The 22,912-nt window shown below is 40.9% G+C and overlaps 3 protein-coding genes across 4 annotated transcripts; 2 read left to right on the forward strand and 1 right to left on the reverse strand.

Moving 5' to 3' along the window:
- Window positions 1–3,973: 3,973 nt before the first annotated feature.
- On the reverse strand, window positions 3,974–6,927 carry dnajc12 (DnaJ (Hsp40) homolog, subfamily C, member 12). Its single transcript, XM_061087025.1, has 5 exons — window positions 6,599–6,927; window positions 5,743–5,821; window positions 5,317–5,456; window positions 5,095–5,218; window positions 3,974–4,415 (listed from the first exon to the last, which is right to left on the reverse strand). The coding sequence occupies exons 1-5, from the start codon at window positions 6,674–6,676 to the stop codon at window positions 4,333–4,335; spliced, it is 504 nt and encodes a 167-aa protein (XP_060943008.1). The 5' UTR covers window positions 6,677–6,927; the 3' UTR covers window positions 3,974–4,332.
- sirt1 (sirtuin 1) lies at window positions 6,910–15,260 on the forward strand. The gene is made up of 10 exons (XM_061087817.1): window positions 6,910–6,966; window positions 7,958–8,405; window positions 8,741–8,863; window positions 9,614–9,849; window positions 9,963–10,115; window positions 10,642–10,789; window positions 10,885–10,964; window positions 12,774–12,957; window positions 13,058–13,579; window positions 13,803–15,260. Exons 1-10 carry the CDS (start codon window positions 6,910–6,912, stop codon window positions 14,096–14,098), a joined length of 2,247 nt encoding a protein of 748 aa, XP_060943800.1. The 3' UTR covers window positions 14,099–15,260.
- Window positions 15,261–16,253: 993 nt separating this feature from the next.
- Window positions 16,254–21,197, forward strand: cacul1 (CDK2 associated cullin domain 1). Of its 2 annotated transcripts, XR_009682929.1 has the most exons (9): window positions 16,254–16,717; window positions 16,915–17,041; window positions 17,167–17,269; window positions 17,367–17,462; window positions 17,909–18,011; window positions 18,142–18,231; window positions 18,437–18,575; window positions 19,472–19,597; window positions 21,152–21,197. XR_009682929.1 is itself a non-coding variant. In XM_061087224.1 (8 exons), the coding sequence occupies exons 1-8, from the start codon at window positions 16,387–16,389 to the stop codon at window positions 19,509–19,511; spliced, it is 1,029 nt and encodes a 342-aa protein (XP_060943207.1). In that variant the 5' UTR covers window positions 16,254–16,386; the 3' UTR covers window positions 19,512–20,773. The 2 variants fall into 2 exon arrangements, 1 of the variants encoding a protein (XP_060943207.1); XM_061087224.1 differs by lacking the exon at window positions 21,152–21,197 and having other exon boundaries at window positions 19,472–20,773.
- The last annotated feature ends 1,715 nt before the right edge of the window (window positions 21,198–22,912 follow it).

The raw sequence follows: 22,912 nt of genomic DNA on the forward strand, positions 1-22,912 counted from the left end.
ATTTGGGGAGCCATGTCATCTACTGGTGTTGGTCAACTGAGTTTTTTCAAGTCCAAAGTCAACGCAGCTGTCGACAAGGAAATTTTAGAGCACTTCATGCTTCCTTCTGCTGACAAGGTTTATGAAGATGCTGATTTAATTTTCCACTGGCCCACACTGCCAAAAGTACCAATACCTGGTTTAATGACCATGGTATCACTGTGCTTGATCGGCCAGCAAACGCGCCTGACCTGAACCCCACAGATAATCTATGGGGTATTGTCAAGAGGAAGATGAGCAACACCAGTCCCAACAATGCAGACAAGCTGAAGGCCACTATCAAAGCCATCTGGGCTTCCATAACACCTCAGAAGAGCCACAGGCTGATCGAATCCATGCCATGCCGCATTGATGCAGTAATTCATGCAAAAGGACCCCCTACCAAGTATTGAATGCATATATTCAATATGAACATACTTTTCAGTAGGCTGACATTTCTGTATTAAAAATCCTTTGTTTTATTGGTCTTATGTAATATTGTAATTGTCTGAGATACTGAATTTTGGGTTTTCATTAACTGTAAGCCTTAATCATCAAAATTAAGAAATAAATGCTTGAAACATTTCACTCTGTGTGTAATGAATCTATATAATATATGAGTTTCACTTTTTGATTTGAAATATAGAAATAAATGAACTTTTTCATGATATTCTAATTTATTGAGATGCATCTGTATATAGTTAGAAAAAACTGAGTTAGTCAGTCTTTGGAAGTCAATCAGTGTCGGCATTAGATCAAGTTTATATAATCCTATTCAATTGAATGACCAAAAACATTTTATACAGGAGCGCTGGTGTCCCTAAAACCCCTGCTGCACATGGAAGGGAATAGATGTCAAAAAATGAGAGGAAAACTTATGTTCCAAAAAGAATGGCATGAAGAATCCAGGTCTAGGCACTCAAAGTGCTTAGAAAAATGTAAAAGGCCTTATTTCAATAGGCTTGAAGCATTAAAATTTAATCAGAATCAGGTTTTATTGGCCAAATCAGTTTACACAAACAAGGAATTTGACATGGTGAAGTGGCTCTCAATGTGCTTGCACAGAATACACATCACAAAACAATACAAACAGTACGATGGTCTAGGAAAAAGAAAGAAAAGAAGTGCAGGGATAAATATTAAGCAGTATGATACAGTAGGGGTGAAGTAAATAAATATAATTAAATATAATTATAATAAAATAGTGTATCGGCATAAACTGATACATATTTTAATGCTTCAAGACCGAATTGTTTAACAATTAATACAAGTTTTAGAAAAACAAACAATCAGCTAACCTCTGAGACACATTAGACCCACTAATACCAACAAAGTACATAATCCAGAGAAAACCCACAGAATGTTCTAAAATTAAATATTATTTTAAAAAGGGTTGGTGCTACAAAGCTATTCTCAAAATGTTACTTTAGAATATCAGATGAAAGTTTCCTACACTCTGTCTACATATTCTTACACTCATAGTATATTATCTATTGTATAGTCAAATACATATACCTCTACTATATATCATATTATATCATACTCTCTGTATATTTTTTGTATGTATAAGTCTATATACACATATTTATACATGTGCACATGTTATTTTTATATATACTGTTGCTGCCATTATTACTATATACTGCTATTATATTGGTATAATTACTATCATATATAAATATATATTATGTTGTATTATATATACTGTACTATTTTTATATACTGTCTAACAATAACATTACCATCACATCATCAGTACTATTATCATCATCTTGCCACTGCACCTAATCTACCTATTTATCTTGTGTTTCTGTTTTTATTCTTTCTACCTCAATATTTTTAATTTTATTCTATTGTATTTTATTGTATTCAAATATACCGGCTGCTATGACGACTTAATTTCCCTTCGGGGATGAATAAAGTTATCTATCTAAACTGATTTTGAATCGGCCTCAAAGTAATTTGAATAGTGTGAAGCTTTCTGTTTTACTGCAGCACCCTCCTTCCTGTGTGTTGCAGTGGTGTGTCTGGATGTCGTTGCTCCTCTCCTCCAGGTGGAGGCAGTGTGGAGAGCGTGCTTTCTGATACTACTCCATGAAAACAGGAAACATAAATAAACGTTAACAGCGCTGTGGAGTGACGTAAACACACGGAACTGGTCACTGGTGTAAAGAGTTGAGTGCAAACGGTCGAAAAAGACTGAGTTTCGCTGTATTACTCAGGCTGCACTACAGCGTCTATTCACAGGCGCGATCCCACTACTGAGCGGCACGGGGGCTTTGACCTGCTCCGTCTCCGGCCTGGGCCGATGCACCCCTCCTTAGACGACCTGGTGGTCCCGGGCTCCCCCAGGAGCACCATATCGATACCGAACTTAGTGCGGACACCCGATCGGCATAGTCCGCTGCAGCTCAGAGCTCCTGAGCTCAAACGATCCGCCAGCCTCAGCCTCCCAGTGACTTGGATTACAGGCGCACGCCACCGCACCCGGCGAGAGCTGGTGGTTCACTGTGGGCTTTTATCTTCTACAGGAGTGACGTCAGCAAGCAGGCTAGTGACATCTAGTGGTGAAGTTCATGCATGATAGATAGACAGATGGGTAGGTGGATGGATGAATAGATGGATATATAGTTAGATAGACAGATGGACTGATATATATAAATATATATAGATGGATAGATAGATTAATAAACAGTTTATTGATGCGGGTGGAAACAAAGGCATCCAGTAACAAACAAAACAGTAAACCACATGATGTGCTTAGGAATTATAAATGGCCAAAATGAGTCAAGAATATGTTCACTTCAGTCAGATGAAAGTCTCGCCCCCGGAACTACTACAAAGCTGTCACTGCAAAGAAGTATAAAATAAGATAATCCTTTATAAGTCCCAAAGTTGGAGAAATTAAAATGCAGGATGTGCTAATGGAGATATTTAAAATACAAATATTCGAAGTATAAGGTGATTGAAAGACACAAGTAACCGAGGCAGAGCATTGAGGCCAAATCTAAATACAGATTCAAAGATAAATAACTAACGCTATACTAAGTTGTGTATTAGACTAACACAGCCTGTAAAAATTATGGTAAAGCATAGTGAAAGTGTATTTGAAAATAATCAAATAGGTGACTGGTGTTGTAACCATTTGAATGAGAAAGTGCTGTTGAGTTTATTTGCCCAACTATAGGTTCACATCCCCTGCGGTGCTGCACAGTCTACAGTATGTGGGTGTACTTTCAATGTATAATTAATCTAAATTGACCATAGGTGTAAATGTGAATGGCTGTTCTCTTTGTAAGGCAGTCCTGTGATTCACCTCTGCAAAGTGTACCTGCTTCTCACCCTAAGTCAGCGGATTGTCTCCAATCCCCTGGCAACCCAAAACGATAAGCTTCACTAAGGACGGATGGATGGTATTTCTGTGTAGCCCGTCTGATGCTCAAATTTAGAACATGATGAAGATTATATTAGGAACTAACTAAAATAATAAAATTATATTGTATTGTATTTTAATGGTGGTGATAGTGGGTTAGTTCAACGTAATCTCTGATTTCTTCAAGGCCCTTGAAGCCACATAACTACTTTAATTTCTTTTTCAAAAAAACAACAAGCCTTTATAGATTTAAGACCATTTGCAGTACAGTTAACTTTGAGACATATGCTTAGATGATCCTTACAATGAATCACTGATACAGTAACAATTCATTTAATTGACCTCTGACACTTAACATTTGGTGTACAGTTTCCATTTCATTAGTTTTATTGACTCATTTTATGATTAGAGCAAAGGTTTGAGATGCTTTCAATTTTTTCTAGGTATAAACTCAGAGTTACTTAAGGTGGGAAGTATGTGGTCCTAAAGTTCAACTGAAAATCAAAGTGAGGTGTAATGATGCCATGCCATCTAATACCATTAGAAATAATGATTTTAGTAATTAAGAAATACACACAACTGTACGTGACATGTTTCAGTTTTATGTTTCCAACATTATTAACCCAACTGCAACACAAACATATACATTACATCGATATCAGGCATAAACAAATTCATCCAATGTGTGTGAATTAACATAATCAACAGCAAGGATAACAACATACATTACTCACATAATCACAGAAGACAATACCCAACATCAGATTTCTGACAGATATGCAACAAGACACATTTATAGTTAATGATTTCCTGCAAGTCTAGTGGAATTAGATCCAGACCATATTCATAGACAGTGACATCACAGTGAACAGGGTCCCTAGTCAACACGTGAGGACAAGAAGGCACAAACACATTCAAATATAAGTAAACTGTAGGTATATTTAGATTTCATAATTTCTGAACTTCTGCAGGAGACTGGATGGAGAGTCAGCAGCCCAACGGAAACGCCGATGGCAGTAATCACCTGCACAGCGATGAGAGAGAGTCTGTTAGTTTCATTGGATATGGTGTACAAACTAAGATATAAAACTTTAATTAAATATAGTTAACTTATACACACATTTAAACATTAAACACAATTAATTTAATCACTCTCAAGTTATTTAATTTATTCGCAGTAAATCAAAATGATAGAAATCACTTCATTTAATGTGACCCTTTACACATGGAAAATTTATATATTATTGAAATACTAGTAATAGTTATATTTTTGAGTGGTATTAGTTGACTGAGAAAGTCCCTTGTTCTTTGATTTATATATCTAAATCACTGATTAAACAAAGATTAAATGAATAAAAAAAACTATATTTTGTCTCTAAACCAAGTTCAAATCAGTCCATTGGAGCAAAAGCTGCAGGTAAGAATGCACCAATGTGCAAAACTGAATGAAATGTATTAGCATGTATGTAGGTAGGTATCAGTCCTGCATAGCAAGAGGGAATCTCAATTCTTAAAGTACAGAAAACAAACATGTTAGAAAGGTACTGTTGAAATCCAGCGTATCTATGCCCTAAATGGCCACTTCAACACCTTTCCTTTCACTTTATTCAATGTGCTACTTTGCACTTCAAGTATTATGAATAAAGAGTCATTTGGCTTTCTTTGCTGTCTAATGCTTTGAGAGCATTTTGAAATGTGCTTACTTGAGGAGACCCCTGCTGCTTCCTGCTCACAGTGAACGTCCTCTGCTTGGGGAGTCACAGGCTTTTCTGCTTCTGAGGCCTCCAGCATCGGTTCCTTCCTACCTCTCACAGCCCAGTGCATTGACTGAAAAAATGGGGGACAAATCAGATCAGTGGGAATTCTTGTCATATAGATTTGAGTATTTTAAAGTAAAGCTGGACCAAAGAAAATACATTACATACAGTTTTCACAGAGTCATTCAAGGCCTGCCAGTCGTGGAATGAAATCATAACCCCACTTCTTTTCCACAGGTCATAGTTCCTCCTTTTGGTTTCATTGGATAAAATCTCTTTGGCCTCTTGTAGTTTTTGGAAATCTGCCACTGTCATAAATAAAGAAAATATCAGGGCAAGTAGAATCCATTAACATTATCTGCTTTGAAATGAAGACAGAAACATTTGTGGTCTAAGTCAGAAAAGTGAGGTACAATGATAAAAAAAATCATAATTAAAGAAGGTATTAACATTTTTGTTTTGAAAGTTGGGTACATCTTGTCTAAAAATCACCTTTCCGGCTATGCAAAGCGTTCCATTTATTTGTATGAATTTGATACATTTCTTTTGATTACACGCCAGTGTGTTACAGCACGTTCCACAAACATGATTTACCTGCTCTCGGACTGTCTGGCTGTTTGTCTGGGTGGCACGCCAAGGCTCGGATCTTGTATTCATTTAGAATCTGTTCAGTCTGAAAGGGGAAAAATAAACAAATAAATACATTGATCTTTTGCCAATGTCAACATTTAAACTTCAGGAATCAGTCACTTATTCTATTTTGGAGGGACAGCTTCCACTTTGGTAAAAATATGTTTTGCATTTGCACACATCTCTGGGACTGAAAGGCCACAAAAACAATTCAAACCAATTTTGTACATAAAACATGTAAAGCAGACTGGTCTTTTTAATGCTACATTGAAAAGTATATTGATCCTTTTATTTTGTAGCACCATTAACTTCATATGACACAAGCTTCGTTCTTAGTGTTGCCAACATGATTTTTTATGAATGAATATCATCGTCATCATCGTCATCATCATCATCATCACAATTAGGCTGCACTGACGTCTTCATCATAGATGCTGCTCCAGTCAGGCCTTGCAATGATAACTATATGATTATAAATATAGAACAGTGCGTGCTTTACATGTCCCTACACATAGTGATGAGTGAAATATGAATGACTCATACTGTAGTTGTACAACAGAGGATGACGCATGAGTTCCTTTTCTTCTCCTGGAGCATCAACAGGTCTCTGTTGCTTCAGACTACTCTCTTGCGTTTGCACAATCCAGGATCAGTTTGGTAAAGTATCACACATGTGGCCAGTCGCTTGGGTCCATCCAGCATTGTATTTACCAACTCATAAACCACGTATGTTTTGGTTTGTACATCTAGACCATAATTATTATGTCACCCAGAACATAGCCTGAGCCCAGATCACACCCACCCACCAGCCAGAACTTACCGAGGACAGCTCATCGCAGCCCAGTAACCCGTAGTAATCCTCCAGGTCCTCTGGTTTGCAGTTCAACACGGACTCCATAAGTGTGCTGGTGGAAACGTGTGTTTTCTAACGGAGCAGCTTGTCTTCCACCCTGAATCACAGCTTGTGTGACTAATAGGCTCCAGGCCCTGCTGCTGACTCACTGGTGATTTTACCAAAGTGTATCTTGTTATTGTTTTGTCAGCTAGAGCTAGGTGACAGGTGGAGAAAAATAAAGAAGTGTCCAATTCTCCCCTGAGTTGTGGAGAAAAATGAGCTGTCCGTTTAACCATATGACGTGTGGTGCGTTCAAGTGCCCGGCTCAAAGTCCTACTATCGCGGATTCGCGAGTGGGATGAAACTATGGCATAGAGCGAGTTTAAATGTGTCATGTGTCATATTATTATTAATGTGTAATATTCATATATTGTTCGATATCATGCGTAATATTACTCATTCGTATTATCATTATTATTTACTAGCACGTTAGTTTAGTATTACATTAATTCTTCATGTAGCTTACTTATTTTATTTTAACTATGTGTGCAGTTATGCAATGGATTGCACATATATTTTATTCCATACTTCTTATTACTCAAATTTCGACAGCCTACTCCTCTTGCAGTTTCTGTCGCACATGCACTACATCAGAGAAAAAACTGGTTAGCTTCGCAGAAATGTATTTATGAAATCTTTCAGACCTTAACTTTTGGCTCTATGATGTCTAAAAGGGAAGCTAGTCGTTTTTTTTTCTTCATTGCCCTTAATGTTAAGTTTGAGAGAAAATGTCTGGAAGGAAGGAGCCTTGAAGTTATACTTTTGTAACTCGCTGCCATGGTCACATTTCTTAACGCTCACCAATAAAAAATATATCTGTAAATTCAGCAAAGACTTGGGATTCTCATGGTGTTTATTTCAGAGCTAGGGCTTATTGTATTTGTACAATGGCTTTGTCGCATATGCACAAATGATCTGAGTTCTCTAAGACTTTCGCCAAACGTTTCGAGAATATTTGATGTCTTAGACAGTTGCAAAGATGAGGATTTCACCTTTTTCAAGCAGGCCAATAGTATTAGTATCTAATTTTCTCTCTCTCTCTCTCTCCCTCTCTCTCTTTATCTCTATCTATGTCTCTCTTTCTCTCTCTCTGTATATATCTATCTCTATCTCTCTCTCTCTCTCAAACCAGCCAATACTCGCAAATGTTGTGAATTTTGGTGTGTTGGTCTAAAACAGAGGGGGGGCTCTCTGGCTCCGTTTCTCCTTTAACTGAAATTGACCGGACGGTCTTTGAAGGCAGCAATATTTTTGTTATGGTCTTACGTCATCGACGTCGACCAGTTACGTTCCGGCCGTCCCCATTGGTGGAGAGCGGGCCACGTGGTCTATGCAAATGAGCCAGCTGTCCGGGAGGAAGGCTCAGCGGCTCTGCGGCTGAAGATGGCGGACGGTGAGAGCAGCCTCGGAACGGGCCTTTCGAGCGCCTCCGAAATGGACGAACCCGCCGCGAAAAGATCCAAAATGAGTCCGGGAACCGACCGCGGACTGAACGGCGCCGACGTGGACCAATTATCGTGTGTTTCCGCGGGCACAGAGAGCCGGGAGGCGGCGGGGACTGGTCCGCAGCCAGCGGAGAAGGAAGCGAAGCCGGTGATGGCGGTAGAAGCAGAGCAGGCCCCGGCGGCGGCGCTAGGCGGAGACAACAATGGACTGGGGCTCTCCCAGCAGCACGAACCCGCGGCGAGGCTCGACCACAGCGCGGTGCTTGGGACCACACCGGAGGGAGCTGGTGAGACAACACAAGGTTTTATAATTCAGCAACTCGACATCAGCTTGTTTGACCAACTTCACCGGCGAGTTAGCGTAACGAGAAACACTCTGAGAAGTTCGCGGTACAAAGTATAATACGTGATTGTTGAGAGGCGAGTTCTTCTCTTGACCACCACTTTGACTTTTTGAGTCATTTCTGACAGAGAGAAGACTTATTAACAAACTTATTCCCTTTCTAAACTTTGTTAGCAGCTTAGCAGTTATTAGCTGTTTCCATACTAACGTCTTGTTAACGGTTAACAGCACTTATCTTAGATTTCATTCGTTAATTTGTCCGAATTTGTGCGTTCTCAGATCTTCACGACCATGTGGATTTTCCCTCGAACGGTCTGTCTGTCACACCGGACCACAACAACGACGAAGATGACAGATCCTCACATGCAAGCTCCAGCGACTGGGCCCCTCAGCCGCAGATAGGTAACTAAACCTGGGAAGCATTTAGCAAGTAAACTTTCCCTCCAGCATCTTCTACCACTGGAGAAACTCTGCAAACCACCTTGTATCTACCATTAGTGGCACAATATGTTCATGTTGAGTCCAAGTGACGCTGAGGTGTTGTATTCTTGCCCAGGTTCATTAGGGGTGGTATTTGGCAAAAATGTGACGATTCAATAGTATTGTGATATTTGGGCCACGATTCAATAGTATTGCGATTCTGCGATATATTGCTATACTGCAAGTATTGCGATTCGGTTCTGCGATATATTGCGATTCATGTCCACCATATTATTCAAAGGCATTACAAAAAATGAGGAAAATAAGACTGCTCAACTCACTTCAAATGTCACATTTAATTCTGTGAACAATATTGTCTTCTACACATTAACTGAAGTGCAAAAACTAAGAAAGGGTAGTGCAAAAACTTTGTCCTTGAACATTCAGGACACAGGACCTTTGTAATTATTTTCTGAATAGGAGACCTCTAACATGAGCACTGAGCTCAATCATATAAATAAGAGTAACCTAGAGCTTCAATCAAATTGAGACCTGCAAGGTCATGACCCAAAATGTTAAATTCATTTGGGAATATTGCCATTTTTGTTCAGAAAAAAGAGTACATTTTTTATTTTTTAAATATTGCAATACTTTGTGCTACAGTATCAATATAATCGCGGGCGCAAAATATCGTGATACTGAACAGAATCGATTTTTTTCCCCACCACTAAGGTTCATACAGCTTCATCCAGCAACACATCAGAGACGCCGATCCCAGGACCATCCTGAGGGATTTGCTTCCCGAGACTGTGCTCCCACCAGATTTAGACGACATGACACTGTGGCAGATCATCATCAACATCTCAGAACCTCCAAAAAGAAAGAAGCGGAAGGACATTAACACCTTGGAAGATGTGGTTAGGCTACTACATGAAAGTAAAAGGATCCTTGTGCTGACTGGTGCTGGGGTATGTGTTAACTGTAGTATTCTACAGCTGTACTATTCATAATACAATGTGTTTAATGTGTAGTTTCAGTGTCCATGTTATTAAATCAGAATGCTATTATGCTTTTTGTGCAGGTATCTGTTTCATGTGGAATACCGGACTTTCGCTCCAGAGATGGGATTTATGCCCGGCTCGCTGTAGATTTCCCCGATCTTCCAGACCCTCAAGCTATGTTTGACATTGAATACTTCCGAAGGGACCCAAGACCATTTTTCAAGTTTGCTAAGGTTTGTACATTGTGTCCATTTACCCATGATTTGATTGCCACTGACAAAGATCCAGGGGTACGAAGTTAAGCATTCAAAACTTAATAGACTCAAGTAAATCTTTGCCTGTTGGTGCTGATTTATTCATGAATATGTCAGTTTACACTCACTTGGATCTGCACACTCATTTTATTATTTCACAGTGTTTTGTTGCATACAAGGAAAGAAGTTTCTAAAAAAGCTGAAAATGTTATTGTTTACCTTAAATCTATGATATTATTTTACAAATGTAAAGAACGTATGAGGGTTTTGCAAATCCAGAATAATCTGCTGTCAAAGGGTTACACTTTGTGAGAGTGAGCCGGAATAGTTCTTCATCCATTGAGCTGTAGTTATATTTGTTTCAAGCTAAAGGGCCTTTTTGTTGTTCTAAGACTAAAGTTATTCGGGCTATTAATATTAAAAAGATTTAAAAAAACAGAGTGTAGAAAAGGATTGATATACATGACTATAGTAAACTTATTTCACTGCATCCTCTTTGGTACAGGAAATCTTCCCTGGTCAGTTCCAGCCTTCACCCTGTCATAAATTCATATCCATGCTTGATAAGCGAGGGAAGCTTCTGCGCAACTACACACAAAACATCGACACATTAGAACAAGTGGCTGGAGTTCAGCGGATTATCCAGTGTCATGGTAAGTGAAGCTGTTCATCTCCAATCCTGCCTTTTTTTCTATGTATTTCTCTCCAGGTTGGTTCTGAAAGATTATTAATGTGTCTTTTATTTCAGGGTCCTTCGCAACTGCATCCTGTCTCGTCTGTAAACACACAGTGGATTGTGAGGCTATAAGGGAAGACATCTTTAACCAGGTATTTATTTATTACAAAATCATCCAGTATAACATTCACATTCAGTATTATTGGAAACTTCCTCAAAGAAGTCACAGGACACTTCAGTTTCAACAAAGTGTTTCCCACAGATCTTCACATCCGTATCATAAACTGCATTTTAAACAACTTCTGCAACAATTACAACAAAAAAGGTACCTTTGAGGGAAAATCCCAGTAGTATGCCCAGTAGTAACATCTTACATTTCAGAGATAATGCAGAAAACAGTGAATTCTTTTTTAATGGCCTCAGAATTAGGGATGCACCGATCCGATATTTGTATCGGTATCGGTACCGATATTGAAGAAATTTCTAGATCGGGTATCGGTGACAATGGGCCGATCCATATCGGCTGATCTATTCAGTGTAATTCTATGCTGTGCGCTGTGAGTGACGTCATACGCAAGCAACACGCGTGGAGCCGACAGTGTCCGGCGCCTCTCCCCCGGTACCTGGTGCAAGCCGAGCCGCCTCCACCAGGGCCGCGGTGCTCCCCGGAGCCGGGCTGCTGGTGCTGCTGCCCCGGGACCCGGAACTTTGCCCACTCCGCCCGCCGCCGCCGCTAGCTTCCCCCGGGCGCCTGTGAACCCCTGTCCGGGTCCCGGTCCCTCCGCCGGCCCGGTGCCGGACGGGTCCCGGTCCCGGTGCCGGACGGGTCCCGGTGCCGGACGGGTCCCGGTCCGGATCTCCCGCCCTGCTCAGTTTGAACGGAACCGGCGGAGTTGCAAAGTTGGTGAACTTGCCCGCGGGTGACTTAGAACTGGTGCGGACCAGGGTAATCCGACTGTTTAATTCGGATCGGATCGGTACTCGGCCGATACTAAACCTCAGATATCGGTATCGGAGGTGAAAAAAGCGGATCGGTGCATCCCTACTCAGAATCAGACCTGTGAAGTCAGGCAGTGGTTTTTAAAATTGATGCAGCACTGAGCCATTCCAGGGTTGAAGATGAGTAGAAGGAGCAATTTAAGATATAAAACTTAAAATGAGCTAACCCTTTTTAAAGTAGACATTTTGACCTGTCAAACAAGTTATGGGCTCTAGCTGTGATGTAAAAAAATTGAGAAATCAAATTCTCTTCAGTTAAAAAAAAAAATATAATAAAATAATAATAGTCTTGCATCAAAAATACATGTTGATTTCTTAAATATATATTATGATCTCTTTGAGTGTCATTTTTCATATCCAAACATGCTGCATTTTAAATATTGTGATTATAAGCATCAATCATCGTCTCTGTAGTCATTTTTAATTTGTGGTGTAAATTAAATTGTAGAGACGTGTTTCAGGCAGGTTGTCCATTCTCATTAACATGCTTTAAATAATGTGTGTAGTGGGCCAGCTGATCCTCAATCAAATATGAAAAATCATTGAATTCCATTTTATTGAGCAGCAGTAGTTGCAGCAGCAAATTTCAAATACCATATCTGTTTGCCTAACTAGATATCTGCAGTTGTAAGAAGGTGCATGTGAGTTTATTATTATTTTATTTAGCAATTTGGGTGTAATGTCATGCACACACTTGAAAACAAGACATCCAGTGGTCAGCTCCACGGCTATTTATAATCTCAGACAAAAAGAATAAAATGAAATATACAGTGCACGGACTCACTCCTGAAAGATTTAACATCATACAATATGATTGTATGAGTCAATAGTGGAAGTAAATCAGGGCGGTAAACCTGACTTTGAAGGCAATAGCTAGTACTGTGGATTTTATAGATATGCGATCGATACCCGAGTAAGAATGGAATTTGGCCTGTTGCTGATAAAATAAATTCTTCTTGCAGGTTGTCCCTCATTGTCCAAGGTGTCCAGATATTCCAATGGCAATCATGAAACCTGACATTGTCTTCTTCGGCGAGAATCTTCCAGAAATGTTCCATAGAGCCATGAAGCAGGATAAAGATGAGGTCGACCTCCTGATTGTCATCGGCTCTTCTCTTAAAGTCCGACCAGTTGCCCTCATCCCAAGTACGTTTTCAGCAGATAAATACATTTTCTGTAAGATGCACGCAATTACGAGTAAATCTGAGAATACAATCTATAACTGTTTTCTGTCTATCCTCCTCAGACTCCATTCCTCATGAAGTGCCTCAGGTCTTGATCAATAGGGAACAGCTGCCTCACCTAAACTTTGACGTGGAGCTGCTTGGGGACTGTGATGTCATTGTCAATGAGCTCTGTCATCGACTGGCTGGAGACTTTGAGCAGCTCTGCTTCAACACTGTAAGACTCACTGAGATCACAGAGAAACCCCCTCGGCTACCTGAACAGCCACCCAGCGAGGCCTTGCCTGCTTCCAGCGACGCAGCTCAGGAGGAGAAGCACAGCACAGACTCAGCAATTAAGCCTTCAGAGGAGACAGAAAGTCTGAATGTCACAGAGACCGCTAATAATAATGTTACACCTCCAGAGCCTTGTCCAAATTCTCAGTCTCCAAGCGAGGAGACAGCTGAGTCGTCAGAGTTACCAGCAGAAGACACACCAAAAGAGGAGGCCGCCGAAGTGAAAAACCGAACCTCCAGCCTTGAATTTCGAAGACGATGCTGGATGAGTCGAATCAACAGAAGTCCAATCAGCAAACGCCTTGAGAGTAAGCATTAGACCATGGTCGAGAGACCAGAGTATTTACTAAACTTCATAGGAATACCTTTACATATATTTAGTATCTTTTTCCCCTCAATCATTGTTCAGATACACGCTACAATCCAAATAAATACACATGCCTACGACTGAGTAGATTGAAGCTAGATAGACAATGGTAGATTTTCTGTAAATATTGATTTCACATCAGTAAATTGTATTGTCTCCCACAGCAGGCCAGTACCTGTTCCAAACACCAAGTCACTATGTCTTCCACGGCGCCGAGGTTTACTCCACCTCTGAGGATGAGACGTCGAGCTCGTGTGGCAGCGACAGTGACGATTCTGAATGCAGCGCTGACGAGGTGGAAGAAGAAGAAGACAGCGAGCCAGAGGAGTCCGACACACAAGCAGTGGATGGCGAGACGTGCCTCAGAGACACAATAGAACACACAATAGCCAACAAGGCCACACCGAGTGTGCAGACAGACAATACTTCTGAAAAGACTCCAAGCACCACACACCTTTAAATGTAAAGTACATAGTCAACAAAGCACTAATTGTCTTTATATGTTTCGTATATTTTTGACTTTTACCTTATTATTTTTCATAAAGTTGAAATTGTGTGACAACTTTGTGTGATTATGCATCTTTTTTTTTTTTTCTCTCTGTTTGGTCCCATGCAGTGTGTCTGAAACCTCATACTGTATGCTACTTACTTAATAGAATGCAGTAGTTGTGGTTTGTTTTGTTGTCAAGGTTTTCTTTCCATGTGCTAAATTTAGCTGATGCTCATCTACCGCAGCATAACACAGATGCAACACTAGATCAAGCTTTATTTCCTAAATGGCAGTAATTACAAGCGAAGACATGTCAATCTCAGTCCGTAGACGTCAACTGTAATCAAATTATGTGTTGTAGAGTTGGTTATGTAACCACTGGGAAACATGTAAATATGTAAACCTACTGCCTGCTAACTAGTGGGTACTATGAGGTTCAGACACATACATAAATCAGAGGGTTTATTTGCATATTATTTTCATTTATTTGCAGTCTAACTCGCAATACAAGAAGTTCAGCTCGGCTGTTTTCACGAGGGTGAATGCTGGGGAAAAAGGAACAGTACTTTAATTTTAGACCAAAGAACACTTAATCCACACGCTCCTACTTCATCATAAGCTTTGTATGTTTAACCTGTCATCTTGGAAAAAAATAGAACTATTGACAAGGTGTTCCTTCAGATATGTGGCAGCTACTTTTTATGGTCAAGCCTCTTATTTTTATACTCTGATATGAGACATACTCATCAAAGAGTAGGTGATTTTATCTGTACAAAGTTATACTACATTGTCATATTAAGCCTTAGGAATATATTCAACGTGTTCACATTGAAATGCGGCACTTTTGATTTCCTCCTTACAAAACTGGCTGTGTTGCTTCTGTCATTTTTTCATAGGCTATAAAGTTTAAACGGTTTCCTTCTTCGTACGGAGGAGTCTGCTGCCTGTTAAGATGTCCTGTTGGTAGATGAGACATGTTTGAGCCAATGTGTTGGATTAATGTCTTCACCAACATTCACATGCCATTTACAAGGTTATGCTTTTGTTTACGGTTCGAGGAATTGAGAAATTTTTACATCATAATAATTGTTATTTCTTCTGGAGTTCTCAGTAAAAGCAAGGATGAAAAACACTGAGTACTCATCATTTCTCTTGTGTCAAATACACCTGTTCGCAGTTAGAAGTCAGTGCTGTCAAGAGGACGAGAACATTGCGCCACCTCGTGTCCGTGATTGACCATGATAGTTCCTTTTTCCAATGTGGTGCGTTCAAAGACACATTCAGAGCGAACTGGCTTATAACAGCAGTACAGTGCAATATTTAGGTAGTTCATGTTAGTTACTGCCTAATACCTTCGAAAAAGATAAATCAAGTATGATGTAACTATCTTCGCGTCCTACTTGTGTAGTAAGGTAATTTGTAATTGTGCTGTAGTATCAAGCCATTGTATTTATTACAGCATACTGTATATAAAGACATTATTTTTGTACATTTAGTTATTGATTCATTTTGTTTATTTATTTTTATAAACATCCTATGGTTAAAAGTTAGTTAATATTTACTATGCACTAAAGTACATAGTCAACAAAGCACTTATTGTCTTTATATGTTTCGTATATTTTTGACTTTTACCTTATTATTTTTCATAACACCTCGTGTCCGTGAACGCACCATGATAGTTCCTTTTTTCCACTGTGGTGCGTTCAAAGACACATTCAGAGAGAACTGGCTTATAACAGCAGTACAGTGCAATATTTAAGTATTTCATGTTAGTTACTGCCTAATACCTTCGAAAAAGATAAATCAAGTATGATGTAACTATTTTCGCGTCCTACTTGTGTAGTAAGGTCATTTGTAATTTTGCCATTGTATTTATTACAGCATACTGTATATAAAGACGTTATTATTTTTGTACATTTAGTTATTGATTCGTTTTGTTTTTATTTTTATAAACATCCTATGGTTAAAAAGTCGGTTCGTTAATATTTACTATGCACTTGCTTACATGAATGAGGCCTGGGAACTTAATTCAGCTGCACAGTCTTTGGAACTACATTTCCCAGCAGTCTCCCTGCTTTGTGTCAGCTGTCCGGTGTTACGACATGTCGTAAAGAAAACCAGTCAACACAACAGCAACACCGAGATGGACACAACCACACGCGTCTGACAGTTCCTCTCTTTATCGGTATTGTGCTCTCCGACATGTTCTCTGTCCCCTGGTGACGCCAAAGCTCCGGCTCGCGGGTCCCGTTGAGGACATGGAGGACATGGAGGACGACAGCCTGGACGCGAAAGACGACCACAACCACAACTATTGTGCGAGCGGCAGCGGTAAAGCTCTCACGTATCTCAGCAGCCGACTGTCGGAGGTTCCGCCGGTCCCTCAGCCGGTGCCGGTTGGTGGGGAAGCGGGAAGCCACCGGGGGAAGCAGTGGTCCGGCAGCGGCACCAGCAGCACCACCACCGGGGGACCGAAGTTCATGGACTCGGATTCAGGGAGCGAGAGCAGCGAGGTCAGCGAGACCGACTGCGCGGCTCTGCCTCCGGCCGCGGAGGGGAAATTCACCCTCGACTCTACCTCCAAGTTCCGTAAGTTGACCTGTGGACAGACAGCCGGGCCTGGTGTCCCTCTGCACGAACCACACACTGAGCAGCCTCCATTGATTCTTAGCGTAGTAGAAATCCATCCCCTAATTCCAACCCTCACCCTAGAAGTGAGTCTTCACCCACAGTGCACACAGACTTCAATACATTTCCCATCATGCATCTCCCCTCTGTGCTCACAGTCCTGAATGCCATGGCAGTGGAGGACTACAGGAACAACCACTGGCCAAACCTGGAGAAGGCCATTGATCGCCTGCTGATCCAGAACCCCACAGACCACATCTCTGTTTCCTATGCACAGATTTACAGGTGAGACCTTCGAACAAAACGCACACCTGAGCTACACGTGTGTGTCCTTTCCCACAGTGTGTGATTCCTGTAGAGATACACAAAGCTGCCATGGGTTAAGATTCTCTCCCTCTTTGTTTCCCTAGCTACATCTACAAGTGTGTGTGCCAGCAGCACTCTGAGCTGCTCTACAACGATTTGACGTTGAAAATAACAAGTCATCTGCAACAGGTTTCCACACGTCTACACGTAAGTCAATCCAAACATAAGCAGATTATCATATGCGTTATATACAGTAAGGATTTATTGAACTCACACATTTATTATTATTATTATTATCTTGCAGGCCAGCGCCCCTGAGGACTTCATTGAGACCTTCAACGTCGCACTGACCCAATACACAGCTTCTCTTCAGTGTATAGTTCCTGTGTTTATGTACTTGGTATGCATCTTTATATATTCAACACATATAAATGTATAATTTGGGCTATAATATGTTCCAATACCTTAGTTATCTTGTGTATCAGCTGATACCAAGGACCAATACTATGACATTGCATTTAAAAAGAGAATAACTTGTAAGACACTGAAGTCTTGCATTTGGTACACTTTGCCTTCTTTACTTGGAATGGCTAAGAAGAAGGTATTTCTGAGAAAAGAAAATTGTAGTTCTATCTGGGTGAAACTTGTATATACACACGTGGTATTGGGTCAGTACATAGGTTTGAGTACTCACCGATGCCCGAGCTGACGCTATAAGAGACCATTCCCATGCTAGTATTGGAACATCTCTACTATGATATAAACATTCTGTTCCGCACCTTAGAGTGTGACCCATATCCACTAATATCCTAGCTTCTCAATGCTTTTCATATCTAACGTTTTCAGAACAAGTTCTACATCGAGTCAAAGCTGAACAGAGACTTAAGAGACGATCTGATGAAGCTGTTTGCTGATCACGTTGCAGAAAAACATGTGAACACACTGATGCGTGAGTGTCCTACTTCATTTTTAGCCCCGGTGGCTTTGCTTGTGTTTGTGAATCTGTAAAGAAACTGCACCTTGGTGAACAAATGAGTTCTGATATACCTGTGATGTGGGTTTTTTTGTTTCTTGTTTAGCTCTTCTCATTGAAGCCTATTCCATGCCCTTTAAAGTGCAGCCATCTACAATGGCCAGTGTAGTGAATGGCCTCTACAGCCTCCGGCCAGGTGAGCATTGTTAATTGTTTGTGTCTGTTAGGCTGCCAGAAAGATTGTTGTATGTATCTGCTTTGATGTAATTTAAGCTTCAAGCTAATGCAATCTTTTTGCCTCCACTACAGCAAACAAAACTCAATTTATTCCTCCAGCAGAATCAGCTACTCTACACTTGCTTCTCTGTGTAGTGTAACAGTTTGTTTGGTTCCCCCTGCAGATTGGGCCCAGTTGGCCCCGGCTCTCTTCTGTGGGTTTATTCCCCAGATCAACCCTCCTGCCGTGGAGTCTCTGCTGTCGGACTACGCTGCTCGTGACCAGAAGCTACAGATGGAGCTCTCCATGAACGGATTTCCACGGTCAGTTTTCCAAGGCTTCAGTTTCACATATAAACTGATCAAATGACCTCGGTCCCCAAAATATGCCTGAATTGTTTCACCAAGATCCATGAATTATTCACTGGGAAATCTGTGAAAATGTAAAGGAAATCCCCTATGACATAATGTTAAAGAAAGCAAAGAGAAATCCCTGGATCCACCGGTCAGTCCAGATCTAGACCAAAATGTACAGCTTTCTTTCTTAAGGCTCCTTTATGCGTCTGCGTTTTGACGGACACGGACAGATAGGACCGCCCTATCCGCCATGGAACGCCCTCTCCGAGCGCCTCGGAGACCTTTTCGTGCACCTCTGATTTTTCTAACTCTCCGTGTTTATTTCGGAGACCCCACGGACAGCCCTTGGCTGTGATTGGTCCGCGAACGACATCATTTCCGTACGACGTAATTTCCGTATATCACATTTCCGGACCTCAAACTTCAGGTTAGCTACCGGTTTTCTTCCGTATATCATAAGATGGCCACGGTAAAATCCAAACACAACTACGATACGAATATGGATAGCAACATTGAAGAGTTTCTAGTGGAGGAGGTCCAGAGGCACGAGCACCTGTACAACCCGTCTACGAGGTAAATAAACACACGTGGACTTCTTCTACCCAGAAATGGGGTAGGCTTCTCTGAGCTCGTCTTCCGTTGCGCCACCTACTGTTTGGCGGTGAATTGTTTTCAGACGGACGGTCATCGGAGAAGCAAAAATCAAAAAGACTTCCTGGTATCCCTGCGTCCCTCTCCGCGACACGGATACGTAGAAGCATAATGGAGCCTTTAGCCTGCGTCCCATCAGGTCATTAATATAAGGCGGCTTTGGTTATTGCCCTTTACTTCAAACCACTAATGGACTGTTCCATGTTTTCCAGGGGGGACCAGTCTCGCAAGCGGGCCAGCGAGGACTCCTGATGGCCCGATCCGGCGTCGCCACTGGGGTCTGCGGAACTATTACTGTGCCTCCTATGTCTTTATCACGAGTTGGCTCACTGCACTAGGTACAATGTTAACAATGTGTCAGTTTCATCTCTCTCGACTCAAGGTCACACCACACTGTGAAGAACAAAGAGAACATGATGTTGAGTTGTTGAGCAGAAGCTTAATCTTCCTGCACTAAAAGAAAACACAAGCACACAGACTTCCATTACGGTGCTTTTCCTCTGTGACTATGATGCATCCAGCTTCAGTATTTGTGGGATGTTGCCGTGTGCCCTCAGACTGTTTCCTCATGTGAACAGTGCCTTCATGGTGTCTGTTGGATCAGATATCCTGACAGCAGATAGGCTGGACGGAGGGTTTCTCATTCCTAACCTTTAACATGGAAGTGTCTTGTGCGATTTCTATAAACTGGGCTAATCAAGACTTTCTATTGCTGCTAATGATACTGTCCTTATGTTAATACTACAAATCCCATGTTTAACAGTGTCTACATTCAACACAAAAACGAGTAAGGAAAGAAATGGGAACTAAGTCATTGAACCTCAACTATGATTCTCTTCTTCATGTTGCCTTTACTGGGTTGGTAAACCGGATTGTACTTTCCAGTTACGCCAAAGAGGATTTGCAGTACTTATTCTTTTTTTTCTTTTATATATATGTATATATATAACGCATCGAATTCGAGCTGACATTGTTAATGTTGTATACTGTCTGAGTCACTGAGCCATTTAGGTTTTTTATACTAACAAGTTTTGACCTGTTTGTTAAGATGTAAGTCAGATTCTAACGTTAAATGTGACTTGTTTGTGTCAGCCTTGTATGTAGGAGTGGCAGGGATCCTCATCCAGGACTTTACACAAAGTGCCAGAAAGCTTAGACAGCCACACAATAGTGTTTGAGAACTCTCTTATCATGCTTCAGTTTTCTTTTTTTGACAACTCACCAAAATCGTCCATTAACTGTAAATATACTGAACCTGATGCTTCAAGGATTTAATTAAACAAATCATATGCAAATATTGTTTTAAACCCGAGTCTGGAATACTTGTGCATTCAATATTTTCTAACACGTGTAGCCTGTTCATGACGTCTTTGCATAGTGCTCTTGAATAGAACTATTTGATACAAGGTCCAACACTGTTTTAAGTGTAACTAAATGCCCAGATTTGCTTTTTGTTTCCATCTGTGGTCTTGGAGATGGTTCTCCTCATCTTTCAAATAAACAAATTTCATTCATTTCGTTTGACACAGAGATGATGTTGTTTTTCACCAGTCAACATTTCAAATATGAAAGTTGAGAAATGTTTATCTTCGATACGTAGGCATTATCATGAAGGTAATGAAGCACAAGAACAGTCAGTGCATGTTTGTGATAAAACTTCTGTCACTTTCTCTTAAACCTGCTTCATCTTCACGTTGAAACAGCTGAATACGTTTTCACTTTGCTCCAATGCTGCTTCAAATAACCGTTGAACCAATCTTTTTATCTAGAAACCATACCAAGTCCTCGGATCAAGATAATTGTTGCCAGATGTTTTACCACCTGTATGTTCTTTACACTATCCAATTGTTTCAGAATTGATTATCACTGTTAATCTGTTGTGTTAACATTAGTTGGTGAGAGGCTCAACAAGGGGCTTCTAATTCTGTTGGACGGAGGGTCTCTGACGGTCCACTGGAGGAGGAATCCCTTTACAGCATGTGCTGCCCGGCCAATGAGCATGCACGACACCCAGACACATGGGCCAGGCGTCCCCAAAAATAACCTGCGACCACTGCACTGACAAATGTTGCTACTTTTACCGGTGACGGGTTACCCTAGCTACTCGGCTCCCTACTTCCCTGTAAACTCCAAGGTTGACTCTGTGCGACCGAACCCAGGAAGGCTGGGGCAGCTGCCCGTGTCCAAGAGTTCCCCAGGTGGCTGCAAACGTGAAGACCGGAATCTGCCCCTCTCAGCACAGGTGCACTCCAAGGATTTACCAGTCCTTCACGGGGGGGCCAGCTGAGTTTATACTGAAGGTAAAACACTACACCCCTCCCACTAATTCAATTGTTGTTCACAGTGTTCTGGTGGCGGTCTCTTGGCATGACTCTATTATGCTGGTTATAGCCTCAGAGAATCTCAGTCAAGCGTGAATCTATTTCTGCTTGAATGTTATGTTCCTATTTAATTGAATTATGTAAACCTGCCTGGATGCTGTGTTAAGCCAGGGGACCATTCATGTGTGCGGGCCAGGACTGTGTGTTCTCTCACCCAGCACTGCCCCATTTACGATAATTATACTTCTCTTTGTGTTATTGGTGTAATGACTGATCAGAATCATGATAACAAGGACACACAGGCTGAGCGGCACTGCTTTTTTTTGTTGATTTTCTTCATGTAAACTGACCCCTGGCTATTATTAGCTATGACTTGGTGGGCTTGGAGGCTGTTTGCACAGGATTAATGTACACAACAGCTGCAGCTTCAGGTCTGTTGGAAGGGCATTGCTGTCTCTCTTAATTGCGCTGATTTGAGTGTCAGTAGCATATGTGTTCCCTATCTCATGTCAGGATTCAACAACTTGCTCATTCCCTGCGTCGAAAAGTTGTGCAAAGACAAAACGTCGTGCGAGTGTTGGTCCAAGGCGGACAGGGCCAAAAGAGCCTGCCCTCAGCCAATCAGATCTGGTGTCAGCACATGAACCTGACACCCTCTCAGCTCGAGGAAGAGGAGTATTGGAAATATGTTAAAATAAAAATAAAACACCATTGCTCTCCTGCTTTTATCTACAGTTTTGTATTCATTACTCCTTTAGTTGCCAATTGTATTTAAAGGTCTGTTAGACATGTTTGTGACTGTAAGGGACATTTATATTTTATTCTAACTACTGCAGGTTGAACATACTTTGTACTACTGCTCATAGGGCTGCAATTAATGATGAGCAGTTACTGTATATCTGCTGTTTGTCCATGATTGACATGATCAATTGCTTTATGAAATATCCGACAAATATCACAACAGAATTTCCCCAGAGCTCAAGCTGACGTTTTGAATTGTCCAAAAAATAGTCCATAGCCCAAAATTATTTTGTTTCCTATGACGTTATACAAATAAAACTGTAAAACTACACATCTGGAACAGTGGAATCTGTACATTTTACTTAAAAAATGGAATTATCAATTTAATTGTTGCCAACTTAATTTTCTTTCGATCCACTAATCAATTCATTGCAGTTCAACTCTGTTACTTGTGTTAGATTTCAAACGTCCTATTTTTCATGCAGCTACTGGTTTAATTCTCAGTACTGTGTTAAAATCAACTTCTAGATACAAGTAGCTTGGAATTTGTGACAGGTGCATTAAAAACATTTTTAAATGCTTTTTGGCAGG

Source organism: Limanda limanda, chromosome 15, assembly GCF_963576545.1.
Source record: "Limanda limanda chromosome 15, fLimLim1.1, whole genome shotgun sequence".
In the NCBI taxonomy this organism is placed as follows: domain Eukaryota; kingdom Metazoa; phylum Chordata; class Actinopteri; order Pleuronectiformes; family Pleuronectidae; genus Limanda; species Limanda limanda.

What these genes read in the sequence shown, in the direction of transcription:
- dnajc12 (XM_061087025.1), bottom strand. Translation starts at nt 6,676, where the DNA reads ATGGAGTCCGTGTTGAACTGCAAACCAGAGGACCTGGAGGATTACTAC. An exon ending in GCTGCGATGAGCTGTCCTCG is followed by an intron (nt 5,822 to 6,598) that starts GTAAGTTCTGGC and finishes TTCCCCTTTCAG; the next exon opens with ACTGAACAGATTCTAAATGA. An exon ending in GCCAGACAGTCCGAGAGCAG is followed by an intron (nt 5,457 to 5,742) that starts GTAAATCATGTT and finishes TATTTATGACAG; the next exon opens with TGGCAGATTTCCAAAAACTA.
- sirt1 (XM_061087817.1), top strand. Translation starts at nt 6,910, where the DNA reads ATGACGTGTGGTGCGTTCAAGTGCCCGGCTCAAAGTCCTACTATCGCG. An exon ending in GCGGATTATCCAGTGTCATG is followed by an intron (nt 10,790 to 10,884) that starts GTAAGTGAAGCT and finishes CTTTTATTTCAG; the next exon opens with GGTCCTTCGCAACTGCATCC. An exon ending in AATCAGCAAACGCCTTGAGA is followed by an intron (nt 13,580 to 13,802) that starts GTAAGCATTAGA and finishes TGTCTCCCACAG; the next exon opens with CAGGCCAGTACCTGTTCCAA.
- cacul1 (XM_061087224.1), top strand. Translation starts at nt 16,387, where the DNA reads ATGGAGGACATGGAGGACGACAGCCTGGACGCGAAAGACGACCACAAC. An exon ending in CGACTCTACCTCCAAGTTCC is followed by an intron (nt 16,718 to 16,914) that starts GTAAGTTGACCT and finishes CTGTGCTCACAG; the next exon opens with TCCTGAATGCCATGGCAGTG. An exon ending in TTCCTGTGTTTATGTACTTG is followed by an intron (nt 17,463 to 17,908) that starts GTATGCATCTTT and finishes TAACGTTTTCAG; the next exon opens with AACAAGTTCTACATCGAGTC.